At 39.0% G+C, this 25,360-nt stretch overlaps 1 protein-coding gene across 1 annotated transcript in view; it reads right to left on the bottom strand.

Annotated features, from left to right (window-relative positions):
- Window positions 1-758: 758 nt before the first annotated feature.
- wscd1b (WSC domain containing 1b) overlaps window positions 759-25,360 on the bottom strand; it is a 182,916-nt gene continuing 158,314 nt past the window's right edge. The window contains exons 5-9 of the mRNA XM_062048394.1: window positions 19,861-19,982; window positions 13,623-13,809; window positions 7,079-7,243; window positions 4,760-4,960; window positions 759-1,467 (exon numbers count right to left, since the gene is read on the bottom strand). Of these exons, the coding sequence (XP_061904378.1) occupies window positions 1,115-1,467; window positions 4,760-4,960; window positions 7,079-7,243; window positions 13,623-13,809; window positions 19,861-19,982 (1,028 nt within the window). The 3' untranslated portion in view covers window positions 759-1,114. The remainder of the gene's footprint in view (window positions 1,468-4,759; window positions 4,961-7,078; window positions 7,244-13,622; window positions 13,810-19,860; window positions 19,983-25,360) is intronic.

The following is a 25,360-nucleotide window of genomic DNA, read 5'->3' as shown; positions in this document are numbered from 1 at the left end:
ATCTAATCTTGCTGATTGTATTGTACCCTACGTTCCGTCCGGAAAACCTACATTCCAAGAAGGCCGTCTTATTAGTGATTCCTAGAGCTGCAGCTCAAGAGCGTTTTCTATTCGGGCTCCAATACTCTGGAATGCCCTACCAGCAACAGTTGGAGATGCAAACTCGGTAGAAGCATTTAAGTCCCACTATAAAACTAATCTATATACTGTAGTTTTTAAATAAACTCTCTTTAGAACAGTTGACCTGCCGCTCCTCTTCTCTTCCCCCCCCCTCCTACAAAGAGAAATTATTAGATAGCCAAAGATAATCCCTGGAGAGATATCAGTCTGGAGGATGTGCTAACTGTTCTAAGTCATGCCCAAGTGTGGACCACTTCTTTATGACCTGGATGGAGACTTCCCACAATCCTCTCCTTAACCCCCAAGGGAGTGGACTCTCACATTATAATGGGAAAATAGCAGAAACTGCACCCACTTGGCATCAGGTCACCCAGGATGTGGGTTCAGATTATTGATGCCATTGTGGTTTGTGCAGACCTTCGAGGCACCTCTGATTAAAGGCTGTATAAATAATATTTGATTGATTGATTAATAAAGGAAAAGTTGTATCAGGACACACTTACAATTGACTGTTCATATATTTGATAAACTGCCCTTTAAACCCAAACTATCACACATCTTGCTCACTTCAGTGTCAAACCTGGTCCAAAAACAGGAAATCACTCAACAAAAAGCATTGAGACTTTTCTTACAATGTAATGTGGAAATGTTTAATGTAAGGAATTTACAGTTAAAAGTAGACTTTCAGTTTAGTACAACGATGGATTGCATTACGTGTGCAGCATTTGGTCGTAACTTTGAGGCTTTAATCAGCGGTATTATCTGCTTCAGGCTGTTAATATGACAAGATTGTTAACGTTGTGTACACTGAAAGGAAATGTTCTTTAAAACATGCAGAGCAAAACACTTTTCTGCCTAAATCAGAACTTTGCTTGATGAGCCTAACCCTACTGGCACACTTCATGCCAAAGTAGTCCAGCCCTGACGCTTTCCTCACGCCGTGTGCACCGCATGTTAGCGCCAAAATATTTTTCCTTAAGAACTTCCCAAGACATCATCTGGTGAGGTATTGTCCAGGAAGTCTGCTAAAGTTCCTGCTCTGTAGAGCCTGGTCCACGGTACGAATGAAAGTGTCGATGGTTTGCCTCATGTGAGGGGTGAAAGGATCAAAAGACGGCTGCTGGCTGCCCGGGCGCTTGAAGTAACCATCTTGATTGTTCTGGGCACAGATCAGCCGCTCCTCGGTCGGGGTGACGTTCAGGAAGGCTGTGATGAGGCGCAGCTGAGGGAGTAGTTCTCTCTGCAGATCCTCGTAATGCACCACCAGCAGGTGGCGTCCAAACTTCAGCCAGCTGAGTGCGTGGGATGCCCACCAGGGGGCGTAGCTTGACACAAATTCTGGCCATTCTTAGAATGAGAGAGGAGAGTTGAGGACAGTCATTGATTTTTTACTTCTCACATTGAGTGGCACAAGTGTTTTTCCAATAAGTGATCTAAGTGGGTGCTGAGAGCCACCTGGCCACTAGAAGGCGCCAAATACTGACATCACCAATTGAGTGTTATTGGGTTTTTAACTGTTTTATCTGCAGGTGTGTTTTGTCAAAAGGCAATACAAAATCAAAGTGTAATCATTTGTTGAATTCATAGTCCAGACCTGTCTCCCATTGAAAATGTGTGGCGTATTATGAAGCCTAAAATACCACAACGGAGACCCCCGGACTGTTGAACAACTTAAGCTGTACATCAAGCAAGAATGGGAAATAATTCCACCTGGGAAGAAAAATGTGTCTCCTCAGTTCCCAAATGTTTACTGAATGTTGTTAAAAGGAAAGGCCATGTAACACAGTGGTGAACATGCCCTTTCCCAACTACTTTGGCACGTGTTGCAGCCATGAAATTCTAAGTTAACTATTATTTGCAAAAAAAAAAAAAAGTTTATGAGTTTGAACATCAAATATCTTGTCTTTGTAGTGCATTCAATTGAATATGGGTTGAAAAGGATTTGCAAATCATTGTATTCCGTTTATATTTACATCCAACACAATTTCCCAACTCATATGGAAACGGGGTTTGTACTAAGATCCAAATACCATATGCTGAACAGCGTATGCAAACTATAAAATTGTGTCTCTTATTTGTTGCCTGTGATCCACTAAGACTGCGATTGATAACTGGTGCAGACCACTCTATTTAATTGAGACATTTGCATGCGTGCTATGTGGCTTTCAACATGGAGACACTCAATTACTGCACATTCATGTTATCATGCTCCTACCTGTGGTATTTTGCTATGTATTCAAACATGCAGCAAATATACATGTACCACTTTTCATAGGCATTTTTAAAACAGTCCAGCAGTGCATCTATAATTGAACCCACCTTTTCAGCGCCCAGGGAGATGCTGGCACGAACAGTGCACGTGCGCTGGAATGTTCCAAATGCAAGAAAAACTGCATATTGCAATACGCTTTTTTCATATAAATGAAAAAAAGAACATAATAAAAAAATGCCAGTGAACACCAAAACACATCAATTTAATTTGTTTTATACAGCCCCTTAAGTCATCCAGCAGCTATAAAATTATAAAACGATATTGCTGAATAGATATGTCTAATATTTTTACTTTGACAGCCAATATAAGTTTCACAAGCTCACAGCTATTTTCAACCACCGCAGAACCATTTTAGTCTTGATAAATCACACTGTGTGCGCTAAATAATGATAATTGCATTTTCTCCTCCGAGTCAAGTCAAAAACAAAGGAGAGGTGTGACATTTGCCTTTTACTTACTGCACATGACTGCATGGCAACATTTAATTTATTTTTTTTATTTTTTTTAAACCCATGTTCACTTAAAGGCCTACTGAAATGACATTTTCTTATTCAAACGGGGACAGCAGGTCCATTCTATGTGTCATACTTGATCATTTCGCAAAATTGCCATATTTTTGCTGAAAGGATTTAGTAGAGAACATCGACGACAAAGTTCGCAACTTTTGGTCGCTGAAAGAAAAGCCTTGCCTGTACCGGAAGTAGCGTGACGTCACAGGTTGTGGAGCTCCTCACATCTGCACATTGTTTACAATCATGGCCAGCAGCAGCGAGAGCGATTCGGACAGAGAAAGAGATGATTACCCCATTAATTTGAGCGAGGATGAAAGATTTGTGGATGAGGAAAGTGAGAGTGAAGTATTGGAGGGCAGTGGAAGCGATTCAGATAGGGACGATGCTGTGAGAGGCGGGTGGGACCTGATATTCAGCTGGGAATGACTAAAATAGTAAATAAACACAATATACTCTATTAGCCACAACACAACCAGGCTTATATTTAATATGCCACAAATTAATCCGCATAACAAACACCTCCCCCCTCCCGTCCATACAACCCACCAAAACAAATCAAACACCTGCACAACACACTCAATCCCACAGCCCAAAGTACCGTTCACCTCCGTAAAGTTCATACAGCACATATATTTCCCCAAAGTTACGTACGTGACATGCACATAGCGGCACACACGTACGGGCAAGCGATCAAATGTTTGGAAGCCAAAGCTGCGTACTCACGGTAGCACGTCTGCTATCCAACTCAAAGTCCTCCTGGTTGTGTTGCTGCAGCCATCCGCTAATACACCGATACCACCTACAGCTTTCTTCTTTGCTGTCTTCATTGTTCATTAAACAAATTGCAAAAGATTCACCAACACAGATGTCCAGAATACTGTGGAATGTTTCCGATGAAAACAGACGACTTAATAGCTGGCCACAATGGTGTCCCAATATGTCCACACAATCCGTGACGTCACGTGCAAACGTCATCATACCGAGACGTTTTCAGCAGAATATTTTGCGGGAAATTTAAAATTGCAATTTACTAATCTAACCCGGCCATGCTGGCATGTGTTGCAATGTTAAGATTTCATCATTGATATATAAACTATCAGACTGCGTGGTCGGTAGTAGTGGGTTTCAGTAGGCCTTTAAGTGGTGTGGTCATTATTTTATGCTATTTTAGGATAATTTATCAATAATTTGAAGCATAATGTCTGAATTGAACACTACAAAAATACTGAAAGTTTAAGAAAATAGTAGTTGACCCTTTAGGGATTTACTGTATCACATACCAGTTACAGTATATGCTTGCTTTGTTAGCATGTAAAATTACAACATTACCAAGAGGCAGTCTGCAATGAATACACCTGTTTAGACTCTGAGTGTTTGAGCGGAGTCTGCCAAGGAACATAAGGTCACGTGCAACAAAAGTATTGAAATATGGTGCCCTTTGATTATACGTGAATCGGTATCCATCTCTATATTAGTGGGCCAATATTAGTGGGAGTTTTCCCCCTATTTTTATTATTTTATTTTCACTTCCATGGTGACATGTTTCCTTTTCTTTGGCGCACTGCCACAAGTAGAGCCTGCCATATGATTGGGAGACATAATGATGTGTACAAAGTGAACTAATAAACAATGTTATCCTTCTTGGGTGTAACTCCACCTGAGGCACATCATGTTTTCTGCAGCTAGTACTTGAGCCTGTCTCTTATTTATGGACCAAAATTATGTTTTTTATTTATTCAAGGGAGCGCGCTCAGGATTACATTACGTCATAAAACGAAGACCAGCTGTCATTATATGACGGTAAACCAGCAGAAACAGAGCCACTTCTATAATGGATGTACGTAAAATATAGTACCTTTGCTTTTCCACTGAGCATCTGTTGCATGTCCTAAATGTCCGGCGCATTTGCGGTTGTATTCCGCCATAAGGGATCGATAAGGGTTCCGGATCAGCAGGATGGCAGAGTTGTACATCTCAATCTCTCTCTCACCGCTCTCATGGGTCTTCACGCAAATGCTGCGGCCGTTCCTCCAAAAGTCCTTCTCTCCTTTGAAACCTAGCAGCGGTTAATAGTATACTTTGTAATAATCACTTGCAAAACATTCAGGAGCTGACAGTTTTTTCACTGTAAAATAACAGTGGTACCGTTTTTCCATTTACAGTAATGCCCTATAAAAACAACTACAGATTTTCCTGTAAAAAAAAACGGCAGCTGAGTCGCCAGAATATGACTGTAAACCGTTTATAATACATTGTAAAATCAACGATAGATCTTACGGTAAAAATAAATTTGGATCAGTCGTCAATATTTATCTGTAAAAAAAAACTGTCAAGACGGGGACAGTGGGGTGTTTGTTTTCCCGAGATGCAATAAAAGTTGGAGTGGACATGGCGTGAAGGTAAGGACATATTTATTCTAACAAAGTACAAACAAAAGGGTACAAACAAAAGGCGCGCACAAGGCGGAGGTACAAACTTGACTATGAAACAAAAACTTACACTTAACGTAGACTAAGGACATGAAACAAAAGAACTGCTAAACGTGACATGAATAAACAAAAACTTAATTGGAACAAGCATGGAAACAATCATGGAACAATGGCATGGAATGAACGCATGAGTGACAAGGGTAACAGCAGATAATGTTGCCAGGCCGACCAACAGAAAAAGACAGGCTTAAAAAACAGTGACATGATTGGTGACAGGTGTGTGAGTCCAAACGTGGAACAGGTGAAACTAATGGGTAACCATGGAAACAAAACAAGGGAGTGAAAAAGCAGGAACTAAGTGAGCAAAACCAAACAGGACATGACTAAAACAAAACATGATCACACAGACATGACAAAAACAAATCAACCATTTTGCCATTTACAGATGTGCACTGTAAAAACAACAACCATAGATTTTACGATAAAAAAATACTGGCAGCTAGGTCGCTAGAATGTTACTGTAAAATAGAAGTGGTAACCATTTTTCCTTTTACAGTGATGCACTGTAAAAACAACAACTGTAGATTTTACAGTAAAATAAACTGGCAGCTCAGTCGCCAGAATGTCATCATAATAATAACAGTGGTGTCGTTTTTCCATTTACAGTACTTTGGTGTAAAAAACACCGTAACTTTTACAGCAGTGGTGTCCAAAGTGCGGCCCGGGGGCCATTTGCGGCCCGCAGCTGATTGTTTACCGGCCCGCCACACATTCTGCAAAAATTGCAAAATTGATAATATTGCAAAAACATTTCAAAAAAGTGGAATGAGGTGAAATCTAACAAGAAAAAGTTGCAATGTTGACACAAAGCTGCCATGCAGGCTGTTTTTTTCTTCTTTTGTCTTTGTTTATTTTTCTTTTTTTTGCCATTGCTAAAAAAATAAAAAAAAAAGACTGAAAATCTATGTTATAATGAATTATTACTTAAAAAATATCACTTTAAAATGTTTTATGTGGAGAAAATATTGCATATATTGTGTGGTTGCCATAAAAAAACATCAAAGTTTTATTTGACAAAAGAGCATAATACAAACAAAATAATAGTTCAAACGTAAAATCGACAGATATGTCTGAAGTTGATCTGGTAATTTAAGTGTTAAAAGTAAAAAAAACCTAATAAAAACGTATCACTTTATGAGTGGGGGACCTTTTGGATCCCAAATATATTTAGTAAGATTTTATTTAACTTTTCACTGTGATTACTCAAAAATATTAAAGAATTAAAATCAATGGTGTCCTGCATTATTGATCTTTTAGGACTCTAATTACTAAATACTGCATATTTCAGTTTTCTATAAAAAACAAAGTTGTCTTTGACAGAAAAGGCATACAACCTTTTTTATTTTTTACTTTATATCAACCTGAAGTTGATATAGAGATTTACTGTAAGCGTTAAATAAAAATAATAATAATTTGACTTATTTTTTACATTTTAATGACAGACCATTTATGGTCCCCGGGAGCCCTAGAGATAAAAAAAAAATCCATATATTTTGTTATGGTTTGAAAATGAAAAATATCAAAATGGCCCCCGCATGCTTACATTTTTCCGTTTGTGGCCCTCAGTGGAAAAAGTTTGGACACCCCTGTTTTACAGTAAAATTCAAATGACAGGGTTGCTAGCTTTTTTTTTGTACCATTAAATCTAGTTATTTGTTCTCACAGTGCATATTGTCCCCACCAACCTCGACTGTACAAGGTGCCGTCAAAGTAGAAGCTGCCGGTGTAGTAGCCTGTCATGAGCTCGATCAGGTGACGGACCCAAGTGTTGCCTGCTCCAGGAAAGCTGGAGAGAGCCACCAAAGAGTTCGACCTCTGAGGTAGAAACATTCTCTCTTTGCACCTGGAGTCTGGAACACGTAAAGAACTTACTTTCAGTCATGAAACCAACCAAATCTAACAAGACACACATGACGGGCACAATAACAATGGACACCAGGAATTGGGGCCAAGCAATGTTCCCTCTAATTTTTCATGTGTGTGAGCAAACGCAAAAACTCCCTGAGCATTCAGTGGAGCCCATGTGAGCAACATCAGACGTGCACACTGTGGCTACACCAGCAGCACACCTGTCCCAAACCTGACTAAATAACAAGTTCAATCTCCATCCATCCATCCATTTCCTACCGCTTGTCCCTTTTGGGGTCGCTGGAGCCCATCTCAGCTGCATTCGGGCGGAAGGCGGGGTACACCCTGGACAAGTCCCCACCTCACCGCAGGGCCAACACAGATAGACAACATTCTCTTATTATTATAATCAAATGACAGCAGTCATTTCCATTTCTAATATAAGTGTTTAGGCCCACTTACAATGACAATAACAAAAAATATTGTTTTTCATGAACTGTGTACATGTATTGTTTGTCTGGGTGGAGGTCCTGCTTTGGAAATAATTTGTAACCCTTTCAGACATTGCAATTAGTTCCCATTAAAACATTCACATGTTGCACAATGAGATGTAAGCAGTGGATCATGTGTACATTCCTGCAACTTCCTGTTTGTAAAAAATATATTTGTATTAGTATTTATTTAATATACTAACAGCATTTCATGATTAATATTTATAAATTAAGATTCCTAATAAATGACACTAGAATAAGCACACATTTGATTGGTAAATCATAGTGTAACGACCTGGATTGACACATTATGTGTGGTGTTGGAGTTGTCCGACTTTTTGTGTGGCTGTAAACGCATCACTGGCTAAGTGCCATATGTGCATGTGTTGGCGCAAGTGAGAAAGAGCGAGCGGCTGCTGTTGATATAACAAAGTTGCTTTTGGTCTGGTTTGTACTGCAGAAAATGACCAGTTTTGCTAGATATAATTTTTTTAATTAATGTTTTGGTGATGTGTTTATGGCCGACGTTACAATATTTGAATAATGATGACGGAAACTGTTAAAATTGAAAATTGTTATGCGCTTATTTTTTTTAATTTGATTTTGTGCGTGGCATAGATTTGCCGTGCGCAGAGGACGCTTGAGCAGTGCGCAATTGCACAGGTGCACACCTTAGAGGGAACGTTGGGGCCAAGTGAAAGAAATATCACTTGGGGCTGCACATAAAAACAATATTTGCTATTATCGAGGGCCCCTGTCATGCATGGGTCCTTAGAGCCGTCATTATACACCAGGGGTGGGCAATTAATTTCCACCGGGGGCCGCATGAGCAACCCGAGCAATGCTGGAGGGCCATACGACAATATTTCAATTACATTTTGCTCAATATTATTTTTGATATACAGTAAGATAAATAATAATGATGATAATAATAATAATAATAATAATTAATAATAATAATAATAATTTAATTTAACCTAACTTAACTTTATACAAAAGCAGATTGCTTTTGATGGTTTTATTTTTAACACTATTTTACACAACACTTCCTGATGTATTATACAATGCAAAAATTTCCATTTCTGCACAGGGTTAATTTCTGTCACTTTATCCTGCATTATCCAACATTTTTCCTCGTCAGATTTGGACAACGATCTGTTGTTAAAAATAGTTTTTAATCATATTTATTTTATATTGTTTTTTTATATTGGTTTTATATGTAATTGTTTTTTCTTTTTATTCAGTCATTGGTGGAGCTAAGGATAATATTTGAATATTGTTTTTAATATTGTTGTGCAGCACTTTGGAAACATTTTGTTGTTTAAATGTGCTATATAAATAAAGTGGATTGGATTGTCACACCTGCCAGCTTGTCCCATTTCAGTCCTAACATGTCCAAACACGCATTTACCTATGTGAACAAGTCATTACCTGTGGTTGTCTGTTTAATTGACTGCATGGCTGCCAGCTACTCCGTGATTTGAAAGTCGGCAGTTATCCCACGTAAGAATATGAGCAGCTGGGCGGTGTCACGTACATCGCAGATCTCATCCAATTAAAGCCAGCGAAAAACAGTCCATGTCTCCGGGCATATCAGCGCAACAGAGTCCAATAAGCACTCCTTAATAAACTCTCCGTCAGAAAACGCCTTACTTTTTCTGGCGATTTTGTGAGAAATGACGAAACTTGTCCTGACGGCTGCATCTATGGGGGTGTGAAATATGGCAAAAAGTCCTTGTTGGGTTTGCAGTTTTACCATCAACGCATCAGCCTCCCTTGCGCGCGCTTCATCAGACTAATTCCGGTATTTTTCCTCGTGCTTCGTCGTGTAGTGGCGATTAAAATTATATTCTTTAAACAAAGCAACCGGTGTACCACAAATTAAGCACACAGCTTTACCTTTAATTTCTGTAAAGAAATACATGGCAGTCCATGTCTTGTTGGAAACACACCATTCCTCATCAACTTTTGTCTTTTTAGCGTCTCATCACTTGTCTCTATGCACCTTCACTCACAGGTTACACCCGGACATACACTCATAAATAACACATTTCAAAATAAAAGCAGCACAGTTGTATTGCGCGCACGACATAGATGTTTTTTAAACTTTATTTTGTCATTTGTGATTGCGCCGTTCAATTCACTCACAATCGCACACGCGCATACGTCCACACGGAAGTAATACAAATAACGCTTTTCAAAACAAAAGCAGCACCGTTGTATTGCACACAAGACATAGATACTTTTTGAAATGTATTTTGTAATTTATGATTGGCCTCACGCGGGCCGGACAGGGATGCGCAAAGGGCCGGATGCGGCCCGCGGGCCGTAGAATGCCCAGGTCTGTTATACACCATACCTTAATACGCTCCTGTTGAGGAAGTTCTGTGTACTACAATGCATGTTTACTTCCTGTTGGTGCTGCATAGTGACCATCTGCCCTCCTTTTTACTCTACATTCAGTCAGGCCGTAGGCTTTGTGTGGCGCTAAACAATATCTTGTTTGTGGCCCCATTTTGGTCTTTAATAATATTATTATTTTTTTTGTTATTAGACCCCAGAAGGGCCCCCACTCCACCTTAAACATATGTCAGCGCCCCACATACACACTCTCAGTTTGTTTACATGTACTAAAACAATTATTATTGACGTTCTACACACGTGCCAGTCTTACGAACATGATAACCAGGAAGTACAGTAGATGGCACACTCCATTATCAGAAATCACAATATATACATGTTAATATAGTTGTTTCATCAATAATGCTTTCATTAAGTGTTCAAACCAGTTGCATCATTAGACTTTTCAGAGGGACTAAAGGCTCCTTAAAATATCTTTAAACCCCCTTAATTATTTGGTATTGTTTTATTTTTTTTAAACTTCTATTTTGTTTGATTGGATTTTTTTTTTTACAAAATTGTGATGACAAATGTATTATAATGTAGCAAGAATGGGAGTTTTTATGATCATTATTCACTTAAATATGATTATAAATATGTCAAGTTTCCCTTTTTTTCATTGTATAAGGTAAATGTTAACTGATTCATCTAGGAATATCACTAATAGATAATCATGATAAAACATCATAATTATAGGTTATTATTATTATCATTAGTGCATCTACTGGGTGTTAAGAGTCTATTGTCTTTAAAAACTAGTGACTTTAATCAAGCTTCCTTGAATGCTCCACAATTACGTGCTATACGATGCAGAAGTAAACATGTCCCGATGCTGCCACAAATAGATTTAATATATTTTTACCTTTCTTCTATCCTTATCCTGGTTCCAAAATGTTGGCGTGTGAGTTAGAAGCTAGAACTTACCAGCGCCAGGCTGGAAAATTCCTGCACACATTGCATTTCTCGCAGCATAATACAAACCCAGTTTCCATATGAGTTGGGAAATTGTGTTAGATGTAAATATAAACGGAATACAATGATTTGCAAATCATTTTCAACCAATATTCAGTTGAATATGCTACAAAGAAAACATATTTGATGTTCAAACTGATCAACTTTTTTTTTTTGTAAAAAATCATTAACTTTAGAATTTGATGCCAGCAACACATGACAAAGAAGTTGGGAAAGGTGGTAATAAATACTGATAAAGTTGAGGAATGCTCATCAAACACTTATTTGGAACATCCCACAGGTGAACCGGCAACTTGGGAACAGGTGGGTGCCATGATTGGGTATAAAAGTAGATTCCATGAAATGCTCAGTCATTCACAAACAAGGATGGGGCGAGGGTCACCACTTTGTCAACAAATGCGTGAGCAAATTGTTGAACAGTTTAAGAAAAACCTTTCTCAACCAGCTATTGCAAGGAATTTAGGGATTTCACCATCTACGGTCCGTAATATCATCAAAGGGTTCAGAGAATCTGGAGCAATCACTGCACGTAAGCAGCTAAGCCTGTGACCTTCGGCTGTACTGCATCAACAAGCGACATCAGTGTGTAAAGGATATCACCACATGGGCTCAGGAACCCTTCAGAAACCCACTGTCAGTAACTACAGTTGGTCGCTACATCTATAAGTGCAAGTTAAAACTCTCCTATGCCAGGCGAAAACCGTTTATCAACAACACCCAGAAACGCAGTCGGCTTCGCTGGGCCTGAGCTTATCTAAGATGGACTCATACAAAGTGGAAAAGTGTTCTGTGGTCTAACGAGTCCACATTTCAAATTGTTTTTGGAAACTGTGGACGTTGTGTCCTCCGGAACAAAGAGGAAAAGAACCATCCGGATTGTTATAGGCGCAAAGTTGAAAAGCCAGCATCTGTGATGGTATGGGGGTGTATTAGTGCCCAAGACATGGGTAACTTATACATCTGTGAAGGCGCCATTAATGTTGAAAGGTACATACAGGTTTTGGAGCAACATATGTTGCCATCCAAGCAACGTTACCATGGACGCCCCTGCTTATTTCAGCAAGACAATGCCGAGCCATGTGTTACATCAACGTGGCTTCATAGTAAAAGAGTGCGGGTACTAGACTGGCCTGCCTGTAGTCCAGACCTCTCTCCCATTGAAAATGTGTGGCGCATTATGAAGCCTAAAATACCACAACGGAGACCCCCGGACTGTTGAACAACTTAAGCTGTACATCAAGCAAGAATGGGAAATAATTCCACCTGAGAAGCTTAAAAAACGTGTCTCTTCAGTTCCCAAGCGTTTACTGAGTGTTGTTAAAAGGAAAGGCCATGTAACGGTGGTGAACATGCCCTTTCCCAACTATTTTGGCACGTGTTGCAGCCATGGAATTCTAAGTTAATGATTATTTGCAAAAAAAAAAAAAAGTTTATGAGTTTGAACATCAAATATCTTGTCTTTGTAGTGCATTCAATTGAATATGGATTGAAAAGGATTTGCAAATCATTGTATTCCGTTTATATTTACATCTAACACAATTTCCCAACTCATATGGAAACAGGGTTTGTACATAAGAGAATAATTTTGCCACACCTCGTGTGTGTGTGACAATCATTGGTACTTTAACTCACATAATGCTTTTTCTGTCGTGTCTGTGTAGCCATGCATTCTACTGGAGTGGCAAATTATGAAGCGTTAAATCTATCGCAGCACCAAGCAAATAATCTGAAGATCCCCACCATATGTAAATGAAGTGACTCAAAGTGCTTTACATAGTAAAAACCATATCTAAGTTACATTTGAACCAGTGTGAGGGACACTGGGAGCAGGTGGGTTGAGTGTCTTGCCCAAGGACACAACGGCAGTGACTAGGATGGTGGAAGCAAGGATTGAACCTGCGGCAGGCCGCTCTACCAATCGAGCTACGCCGCCCCGGCGGCCCCCACGTCTGCAGTTCCTTTCAAGGTTCCTCATTGTGCCCATTGGGTTGACTTTTTTTCTTGCCTTCATGTGGGATAACGTCGTCCTAGTTTGTGCAGCCCTTTGAGGCATTTGTGATTAAAGGCTATATAATTGATTGAATCATACATGTGGACTTCGATGATGTTATGTGGTTCTGTCAAAACAAGTCAAGTCAAGTTTTATTGTCATTTAGCTGAAACAACAAAATGAGAAAGTGTTTCTCCAGGGATTAAGACGAGGCATAGTGCAAAAGTACAAAATATAAAAGTACATTTCTTATATGATATAAAACCACACATACACTTAAGCATGTAAGAACAGTGAAGTGTTCCATGCTGGAGGAATGAACCATTCTGCATTTTTGCAAGGGGTGTAGGTAGTGTTACACATTATTCATTTTGAAAGAAAAAAATATCTTCAAGTTTTAATAAAAGCGCTGGCCATGATCATGGACCCCTCCTCCTATGTGGTTGTGGCCCTTATTTATGCCATTGGGCTAAATGTTCTGTATTTCAGTAAATCTGTGATTTCCTGACTGTATGTGAAGACTCTCACCAAGTACAGGAGTGTGATACACCTGATAGTAGTCTTTCTCCGTTGTTACTGTCGCTGTGGAGTTTTTGGTGTGGTTCAGACCAGCGTTTTCTGCGCATTGTTGTCCCGACTGCTGGTTGAGACCCAACAGAGAGGACGTCCAAGTACAGAAGCAGTGGGGTTTCTTGAAGACGGCCAGCGGGAGTTCCTACAAATGAGATGCACAATAAATGTTCTCCATGTGTTGGATGACTCATATTTGAGTCACAGGGTGAATTGTCAGCAGGGATGCGTTGTAGCGTCACACCTCCCTTCTCGTTGCTCACATGGTTCCTGCACATTGATAACGCTCAAGTAATTAGGGCAAACACAACTTCTGGAAGAAAGTTGAGCTCACACACCACACTGTGATAATTAATCATTCTCTGGTAATATTTATATCAGACGTCTCTTTTTTTTGGGAGAAGACAAAGCAGCATGCGGAGGGAAACAGAATCCAGATCCTTCCAATTAGAGCAGGGGTGTCCAAACTTTTTCCACTGAGGGCCGCACACGGAAAAATTAAAGCATGTGGGGGCCATTTTGATATTTTTCATTTTCAAACCATAACAAAATATATGCATTTTTTATTTATTTTACCTTTAGGGGTCCCGGGGACCATAAAGGGTCTCAGTCATTAAAATGCTAAAAATAAGTCAGATTATTATTATTTTTTAATTATTTAACGCTTACAGTAAATATCTATATCAACTTCAAGTTGATATAAAGTAATACAAATAAAAAAAAAAAATAGTTTTTTTTATAGTAAATCTGAAATATGCAGTATTTAGTAATTAGAGCCCTAAAAGATCAATAATGCAGGACACCATTGATTTTAATTATTTCATATTTTTGAGTAATCACAGTGAAAAGATAAATAAAAAATCACTAAATATATTTGGGATCCAAAAGGTGCCCCACTCATAAAGTGATACATTTTTATTAGGTTTTTCTTTTACTTTCAACACTTAAGTTACGAGATCAACTTCAGATATATCTGTTGATTTTATGCTGGAACTATTATTTTGTTTGTTTTATGCGCTTTTGTCAAAGAAAACTTTGATGTTTTTATATGGCTACTACACAATATATGCAATATGTACCACATACAGTAAAACATTTTAAAGTGAAATATTTGAAGTAATTGGAGCCCTGAAAATAATTCATTATAACATGGATTTTTTGTCTTTTTTTTTTTTTTTTTGAACAATGGCAAAAAAAGAAAAATGAAGAAAGACAAAAGAAAAAAAAAACAGCCTGCATGGCAGCTTTTGGGTCAACATTGCAACTTTTTCTCGTTAGATTTCACCTCATTCTACTTTTTTTAATGTTCTTTTTTATTTTGACAATAGTATTTCCAGAATGTGTGGCGGGCTGGTAAAGAATTAGCTGCGGGCCGCAAATGGCCCCCGGGCCGCACTTTGGACACCCCTGAATTAGAGGAACGTTTACACTAAGGGTGTAACATGGTCACGATGTGGTACTTTACTCAGTATTAAGGTCACGGTTAGGTTCTTTTTTAGTACAGTGAGGGTTCATAAAATCAAACCATAAACTACATCTATAGCCAATGAATAAAATTGTTGAATACAAATATCACTATATTATAACTGACAAGTTGTAATGCAGGTAAGTACAAGACAAAAAGTTTTAAGGGGTGCGTTATAAATACTGGACGGATAAAAAATTCAAAATTTTGACATACTACCAATAAATCAGACAACTTAAAAAATGATGAAACAAAAGCAAATGCTGTAAGTGGGTTCGGGTGAGCAAATCAAGCGCTCCTTTCTCCCAAGTGCTGTAAAGCTGTCGTAAATGTCCCTTGTCTCTCTGTAAACACACTTAGACTTAGACAAACTTTATTGATCCACAAGGGGAATTGTTCCACACAGTAGCTCAGTAACAAAGGATGGAAAGGATGAGGCAGGTATAAATTAGACTAAACATGTACCATAGTAGCAATATCAAATATAACATATATGTAATATTTACATATTATATACACAGTATATAATATATACTGATATATTATATTATATTTGCATATAATATATACAATATATAACATGGTGTTGATCGTGTGGGATGTTCTTCACTGATTCAGAGGAAGACCTTTCGCCAACTATTTGCACCGAATTTGCCGCAAACATTCCTCAAGAAGAGACAAAAACATCACATCTAACCTTACCAGCCACGTGAAACGCCATCATTGCTACAGCGGTGTTTGGAAGGCCTACAAGGATGCCTGCTGCAAATAAAGAAGCCGCGCCAAAACCACGGCCGAAAAGAAAGGTGTGCACAAACTACAGTTAAATTAGATTGAGAGAATACTGTAATAAATATTAAATATGGTATTGGTCTTGAAAAGGAGGAAGTTATCTGTATTGGTATCGGTTTGAAAAAGCACACAAGTTTTTCAGGCTAGGAGCTGTCTCTCGGCTAATTGTTATGCTAAATGTATATCGCTAGAGATGGACATAACTTTGTTTTTCCATGCGTTGGAAGGAATAAAGTGAGTGTGAAGGACAGTGCTGAGAAGAAGAAGTGCATGATATTCATTGAATTAAAAGCCTACTGAAATGATTTTTTTTAATTTAAACGGGGATAGCAGATCCATTTTATGTGTCATACTTGATCATTTCGCGATATTGCCATATTTTTGCTGAAAGGATTTAGTAGAGAACATCGACGATAAAGTTTGCAACTTTTGATCGCTGATAAAAAAAGCCTTGCCTGTACCGGAAGTAGCGTGACGTCACAGGCTGAAGGGCTCCTCACTTTTCCCCATTGTTTACACCAGCAGCGAGAGCGATTCGGACCGAGAGAGCGACGATTACCCCATTAATTTGAGCGAGGATGAAAGATTTGTGGATGAGTAACGTGAGAGTGAAGGACTAGAGTGCAGTGCAGGACGTATCTTTTTTCACTCTGACCGTAACTTAGGTGCAAGGGTTCATTGGATTCCACACTTTCTCCTTTTTCTATTGTGGATCACGGATTTGTATTTTAAACCACCTCGGATACTATATCCTCTTGAAAATGAGAGTCGAGAACGCGAAATGGACATTCACAGTGACTTTTATCTCCACGACAATACATCGGCGAAACACTTTAGCTACGGAGCTAACGTGATAGCATCGTGCTTAAATGCAGATAGAAACAAAAGAAATAAACCCCTGACTGGAAGGATAGACAGAAAATCAACAATACTATTAAACCATGGACATGTAACTACACGGTTAATGCTTTCCAGCCTGTCAAAGCTTAACAATGCTGTTGCTAACGATGCCATTGAAGCTAACTTAGCTACGGGACCTCGACAGAGCTATGCTAAAAACATTAGCTATCCACCTACGCCAGCAAGCCCTCATCTGCTCATCAACACCCGTGCTCACCTGCGTTCCAGCGATCGACGGAGCGACGAAGGACTTCACCCGATCATAGATGCGGTCGGCGGCCCGGAGACGGAGGAAGTCAAGGTGAGGTGGCCGGCTAGCGCGTCTGCTATCCATCTCAAAGTCCTCCTGGTTGTGTTGCTGTAGTCCGCCGCTAATACACCGATCCCACCTACAGCTTTCTTCTTTGCAGTCTTCATTGCTTATTAAACAAATTGCAAAAGATTCACCAACACAGATGTCCAGAATACTGTGGAATTATGTGATGAAAACAGAGCTTTTTGTATTGGATCCAATGGGGTCCGAATACTTCCGTTCACTCCGTGACGTCACGCGCAAACGTCATCATACATAGACGTTTTCAACCGGAAGTTTGGCAGGAAATTTAAAATTGCACTTTATAAGTCAACCCGGCCGTATTGGCATGTGTTGCAATGTTAAGATTTCATCATTGATATATAAACTATCAGACTGCGTGGTCGGTAGTAGTGGGTTTCAGTAGGCCTTTAAAGTAAGAAATCATCAAAAACATGACCGAGCGTTTAGCTATCTAACTTGGCAAAACAGTTTGAGCGCAGCACTGCTAGTCTGCACCATACTGAAGCAGAATCGATAAAGCCAGCCAAGCATGTTAAAACAATATCTTAAACGGCGGACATTTATCCATCAAAAAACGGAGAAGCTGCTGATGGTGTGTTTGACGGAGAAGCAGCTGGAAGGAGATACCGTAGAAGTCCACTCTCCAAGGTATATGATGTACATTATTATTACATTACTTCTTAAAACTAGTGTAGTTGTTTTTACTGCATTCTTTTGTATTGTTTTGCATACAATTGATCTCATCTGAAACTTTGGCTCCGTGGGATATTTTTTTGCCAGTCTAAATGCTCCAAAATGCTTCAAATCTGATATTTTTGCATCAGATTTGGACCACATCAGGAGGTAGTTCGAATCTGTTTGGAATCTGATCTTTTCAAATGTGACTGCATTCTAAATGGCAATGCAACCTGTTTGCGACTTTTACGTCATCTTTGGTCAAGCTACGTCATTCGTGTGTGCAGCACGATCAGAAAAGCAGTCAGTATCTGGTGTGACCACCATTTGCCTTATGCAGTGCAACACATCTCTTTCGCATAGAGTTGATCAGGTTGTTGATTGTGGACTGTGGAATGTTGGTCCACTCTTCAATGGCTGTGCGAAGTTGTTGGATATTGGCAGAAACTGGAACACGTTGTGGTATACGCCATTCCACAGCATCCCAAACGGGCTCAATGGGTGACAGTATGCTGGCCATGCAAGAACTGGGATGTTTTCAGCTTCCGGGAATTGTTTACAGATTCTTCCAACATAGGGCCGTGCATTGTCATGTTGCAACATAAGGTGATGGTCTCGGGTGAATGCCACAACAATGGGCCTCAGGATCTCATCACGGTATCTCTGTACATTCAAAATACCATCAATAAAATCCACTTGGGTTGTCCAAAACATAACCCCAACCCCACCCCCACCATGGGCCACTCGATTCACAACGTTGACATCAGCAAATCGCCCTCCCACACGACGCCACACACACTGTCTGCCATCTGCCCTGAACAGTGAAAACCAGGATTCATCCATGAAGAAAACACCTCTCCAACGTGCCAGACACCACCAAATGCTAGCATTTGCCCACTCAAGTCAGTTACGACGACGAACTGCAGTCAGGTCGATGAGGACTACGAGCATGCAGATGAGCTTCCCTGAGACGGTTTCTCACAGTTTGTGCAGAAATGATTTGGTTATGCAAATCAATTGTTGCAGCAGCTGTCCGGGTGGCTGATCTCAGGCGATCATGGAGGTGCACCAGCTGGATATAGAGGTCATGGGCTGGTGTGGTTACACGTGGTCTGCAGTTGTGAGGACGGTTGGATGTACTGCCAAATTCTCTGAAACGCCTTTGGAGCCGGCTTATGGTAGAGAAAGGAACATTCAACGGGAAACGGCTCTGGTGTACATTCCTGCAGCCAGCATGCAAACTGCATGCACTTGCGAAACATGCGACATCTGTGGCACACCTGTGCAGTAATCATGCTGTTTAATCAGCATCTTGATATACCACATCTGTGAGGTGGGATGGATTAAATTGGCAAAGAAGACATGCTCACTAACACAGACTTAGACAGATTTGTGAACAATATTTGAGAGGAATAGGTCTTTTGTGTATTAAGTAAAGGTGTTAGATCCTTGAATTCAACTCATGAAAAATGGGAGCAAAAACAAAAAATCAATACAGTGTATATTTTTTTAAAGGCTAAAACATCATTATACCATACAATCATATACAAAACCTTGTGTTATTAATTGGCGCTAATAATATCAGTCCGATATCAGCAATGAATAAAGTAGTGGATTGAACAATATTGCCTAAAACAGCAAATTTGTCAATAAGCAATTATCAAATAAATATAGTTGCATGTTACTTACACATACAAAGTCAGAAGATTATTAGAAAATAACCAATGACAAACGTGTCCACATCATTCAACTTACTGCGTCATGACCTTAACTTCATGAATTGTTGAGGCCACTTAACTTCATAAATTGTTGAATCAGAACATCATTTGTTAATATTACATACCGGTATCAGCTTTTTCACAATTCCACATTGTCTTTTTTTGCTAACTGTATCTATGTTTTGTGTTGCATTTGATTATATTAGTTCCACAATGTGCCACAGGACTAAAACCAATAACCCCATACTGAAAAATCTGAATACATGTACCATTACTCCCCCAGTTTAGACAGTTATTTCCTGTTTGTAATATTAGGTAAAGAATTCGAACCTTGTCTGTGCATGTCTCGATGCAGGACTGTGCAGTAAGGTTTGCTTGAAGGGCATGAATTGGGAAGGTGTTGATGGTGTCGTTCATCAACTTGAAGCAACCTCGCTGGTGAACGTTTCTGACTGTTGACAAAAGAAAAAGAAAAAACATGAATATGATCAAACAATTTCAGGAAAAACTGATGATACCTGAATGGGATTACAACACTTATATATTTGTACACATTGTATGATGTATTTTGGAATAACGCTTCAAACAAGGTTTTATATTACCCACTTCACCACATTAATTTACAGTAAATACTGCTACAGTGGCACCTAGGTTTTTGTTAGTAATATGTTCCAAAAGTTCATAAGCAAACCAAACTATACAAAAACAAAAGCAATTTCTCCCATACAAAAATCATGTAAATACAATTAATGTGTTCGAGACACCAAAAATATGAAGAAAAATACATTTTACAGAGGGTAATTATAGTTTTACATGCATAAAACAATGTAAAATATTTAATAAGGCTGCAATTAAATTGATTAATTTGATTAATAACATATATAGTTTGTTGCGTCGAATGAATGTTTCAATAAAAATTGATAACAGTGGAGTTTGATTTATTTCTATTACCGTATTTTTCGGATTATAAATCGCACCGGCCGAAAATGCATAATAAAGAAGGAAAAAAACATATATAAGTTGCATTAGAGCAGGGGTCGGCAACCTTTACCAGTCAAAGAGCCATTTTGACCCGTTTCACAAATTCAAGAAAACAATGGGAGCCACAAAACTCTTTTGAAATTTAAAATGAAATAACACTGCATACAGTTTTTTTTTTGCTTTGTGCTATGTATAAACCAGACACGCGGCCCGCGAGACGTTATTTCGCGAGTTCTACATGAATGGCGCTTGACAGCGTCATACTTGCCAACCCTCCCAATATTCCGGGAGACTCCCGAAATTCAGGGCAACTAATAAGGGCGTGCCGTGATGGCACTATCTTTAACGTCCTCAACAGTCTGTTTAAACAGCGTGCCATTCCATTTACATGTTGTATGCGGGCTCTGCCCTTCACACGTAAGTGACTGCAAGGCATACTTGGTCAACAGCCATACAGTTCACACTGAGGGTGACCGTACAAAACAACTTCAACACTATTACTAATATGCGCCACACTGTGAACCCACACCAAACAAGAATGGCAAACACATTTCTGGAGAACATCCGCACCGTAACACAACATAAACACAACAGAACAAATACCCAGAATCCCATGCAGCACTAACTCTTCCGGGCTACATTATACACCCCCGCTACCACCAAACCCCGCCCCCCCAACCCCCCACACATCAACCCCCCCTCCTCCCTCTGTGCGTCGGTTGAGGTGGGCGGGGTTGGGGGGGGGGGGCGGGGTTTGGTGGTAGCAGGGGTGTATAATGTAGCCCGGAAGAGTTAGTGCTGCATGGGATTCTGGGTATTTGTTCTGTTGTGTTTATGTTGTGTTACGGTGCGGATGTTCTCCAGAAATGTGTTTGTCATTCTTGTTTGGTGTGGGTTCACAGTGTGGCGCATATTAGTAACACTGTTAAAGTTGTTTTATACGGCCACCCTCAGTGTGAACTGTATGGCTGTTGACCAAGTATGCCTTGCAGTCACGTATGTGTGAAGGGCAGAGCCCTCATACAACATGTGACTGGGCCGGCACGCAGATAGTGTAAAATCGGATGTTAGATCAATATTGTTGCCCCGGGAGACTTTCGGGAGAGGCACTTAAATTCTGAAGTCTCCCGGAAAAATCGGGAGGGTCAACAAGTATGCAGCTGAGCCGCATCAGAGTGATCAAAGAGTCGCATGCGGCTCTGGAGCCGCGGGTTGCCGACCCCTGCACTAGAGTATAAATCGCATATTTTGGGGAAATTGATTTGATAAAATCCACACCAAGAATAGAGATTTGAAAGGCAATTTAAAATAAATAAAGAATAGTGAACAACAGGCTGAATAAGTGTACGCTATATGACGCACAAATAACCAACTGAGAACGTGCCTGGTATGTTAACGTAACATATTATGGTAAGAGTCATTCAAATAACTATAACATATAGAACATGCTATACGTTTACCAAACAATCTGTCACTCCTAATCTCTAAATCCCATGAAATCTTCTTCCTTGGTGTCGCTTCTAAACAACTCTGCCAACTCCAAAGGTAGACAATGCGCCGCTTCCTTTTGTATCTTATTTGATATTTTACTGTAATGTGGTAATAATTTCACACATAAATCGCTCCAGAGTATAAATCGCACCCCCGGCCAAACTATGAAAAAACTGCGATTTATAATTCGAAAAATACGGTAATACACTTGTTAAAAGTGCAATTTCAATATTGATGGTGAGCATTTATTAGAAAAATATGAAAGGTTATTGCGAGCAGAAAAAACATTGTTTATTTCAACTACTTTGACTAAAATATACATTGAGGCTAGAAAGTGTTTATTTTTTATCTGATTACTCCAACAAACTAACTATAGATTACTCGTTTACTAAAATAATTGATAGCTGCAGACCTAATACTTATAAATAACGAGTGAAAAGATCACTTTTACCTTTCCTAAGATAAAATTAGTTTGTTGGTAAAAAGCGGCGAGGTAGAAGAGGTAGGAGGGGAGAGTAATTGAAGAAATGTCTCATTTTTTAATGCTAACTACCCATACTGCTAGCATACACATACACCTGATGGAATGAATATATTCCTCTTCCCATCATATTTCTGCATGTTAGCTATTATATCAGTATCATAGTGTAACACGGGGTAAGTGTAAATGGTCAGTCTTAAAATCACACACAGCCAATGACACAAGGGTGCCCCCTATAATCTCAGTGAAATGGGCCAACACAGGACATGGAAACCACATTTAAACAACTCAAAGGTGAAAGGAAGGATCCTGAGAAGGGGATATCTGCTCTTGGAGCGGAAGAGAGGATAGACGTTTTGAGAGAAGCCATGCGGTGATGGGATAGATAGATAGATAGATAGATAGATAGATAGATAGATAGATAGATAGATAGATAGATAGATAGATAGATAGATAGATAGATAGATAGATAGATAGATAGATAGATAGATAGATAGATAGATAGATAGATAGATAGATAGATAGATAGATAGATAGATAGATAGATAGATAGATAGATAGATAGATAGATAGATAGATAGATAGTACTTTATTGATTCCTTCAGGAGAGTTCCCTCAGGAAAATTAAAATTCCAGCAGCAGTGTACAGAATTGAGATCGAATTTAAAAAAGTAAATAATGGGGGTATAAATGGAAACAAAATAGAAAAATATTACAATAGAATAAAAACAAAAAGCATCAATGAGAATACAAATATAACAGTAAAATAAGAATATAACAAGAGAAACTAGGCATTAGTGACCATGTTATGAAAACGTATTACACTGTTATTGTTTTGCATCCCCCGTCATTCTAATACCCCCCCTCCCTCCCAGAGAGGAGTTGTACAGTCTAATGGCGTGTGGGACAAAGGAGTTTTTTAGTCTATTAGTCCTGCACTTGGGATGAAGCAGTCTAGCACTGAACAGGCTCCTCTGGCTACTCTGGATGTCTCCCTGTCCGCGACGGCCGTCATGATTATATTTCTTTACTTCAAACAATCACACTGTACAATACATCTAAAAGATAGTGATTTTTTTTTAAATTGATGAGTTTTTAAAAGACAAAGCATTGACCTGCTGAGGAAGACATTATTTAGTAGTGCTGAATGTTGGAAAAGTTTTGTTCCAGTTGAACTTGACATAAACTCCTGCCACAACAGAACACTCATACCTGGTACACACGCCACTGTGAAGCATAACTTAATGGTTGCCATTGGCGTTGTTAGGCCTATTTTAGGGGGATACAAGCCCCCCTAAAATGTTCTTAAGCCCCTCTAAATAATTTGGTGTTAAAAAAATAAAAAAAATAAAAATCTTTTTTTTTTTTTTTTACAAATACATGCCGACGTATTCATTATAAAGTGGCCCGAATATGAGTTTAAATAAATAATCATATAACCTGTCGTTATTCACTCAGTTTCCCCTCACTTCATAGCGTAAGGTAGAGAGCCCCTTTAGTGTGTCGGTATCCAATCCATTCCACTTGTTCATAAAGAAAATGCCCACATCACTCAAAATCTAGTCCGCATTTTCTCTGCGACCTTGCTTGCAGTCCTGCAGGTGTATGAAGCACATTAGCACACAGCACTGCAGAACAAGAACCTTGTGTCTGCAATTGTAAATAATTTAGTTTTTAAGTTTTGTGTTTCTTGTAGAATCTATATAAAGTAATATACATTAGCCTATTGTTAAAATAATGAAAAAAACATCATTAAATATATTTGTTTTATTGTATTGTTACATTATAGGATGGCTTGTTAAACATTTCATAGGATTTTCAGAGGGTGGGAAAACCAAGACATTTAATATAAAATGTAAAATGAATAAATACATAAAAAGAAAAAGAAAACAAATGGTTAAAAGCCATCGTCCCGGGGAGCATTTCATTTCGTCCCGTGCATTTTTTTTACCGTCCCCGGGACGATGGGACTACGTTAGTCTTAGGCCCTGGAAGTTACATTTTATTGTTTGCATTATTTGTTTCAGCATTTCACTTTGAAGATGGTCCCTCAGCTCTTTGACAGCTTTGGCTCTTTTTCAGATCAGCAGATGGACTCTAAGTCTTTCTTATTTACAGTATATATAAAAGTTTCTCATTTCTATTCAGACTTTCATATATATTTAATTTCCTTAACGGCTTGCCATAATATATATATATATATAAATATATTATATACAAGCCAAATTATCCCGATCCAGATATTACTCTAATTCAAGTAATTAAGTAATATTTCCAGGGCTTGAATTTACAACCATTTTAGTCACATATGTGCCCAATATGTAATCTGTGCAACTTCAAAATATTTGGGAACAAACAATTATTGTATTGTGAGCAAAAGTGGTGGCATTAGCCTCTATGTTGCGAATGAATAACATAGAGGCTAATGCCATGACTTTCATTGTGTTTCAGTGTATCTTGAAGGATCATGCAAGTAATTGTTTCTTGTTGATGCTGTAAACAAAATGTCACTGTGCAAACCCATGTTTGTTGTTGTACTGAACACAGATTGAAAATAAACCCATTGAAATAATGATAATACCAATGAATAATTTCTAAGTCTTTGTTAGCCGTTTGTGAAGTTTTGTGCTCGTGCACTACGTTCGCTCGCATCCTGCATCTCCTGGGGGCTAAGCCCCCCTGTCCTTAAAAGCTAGTGACGCCCCTGACATTGGTTGCTAACTTGTTCAACAAGTCCTTTGTAACCTCAATCTTGGAACTGAGTAAACATTCGAACACTGCATCAACATCTTCTGCTGACTCTGCTGGGACTACGGCCTGTGGTCTCACAGGACGACAACAACTCACTCTGATGAATAAGGAACGTGTGAGTGAAGG

Source organism: Entelurus aequoreus, linkage group LG05, assembly GCF_033978785.1.
Source record: "Entelurus aequoreus isolate RoL-2023_Sb linkage group LG05, RoL_Eaeq_v1.1, whole genome shotgun sequence".
NCBI lineage: Eukaryota > Metazoa > Chordata > Actinopteri > Syngnathiformes > Syngnathidae > Entelurus > Entelurus aequoreus.
This window is presented reverse-complemented; position numbering and strand designations above follow the sequence as displayed.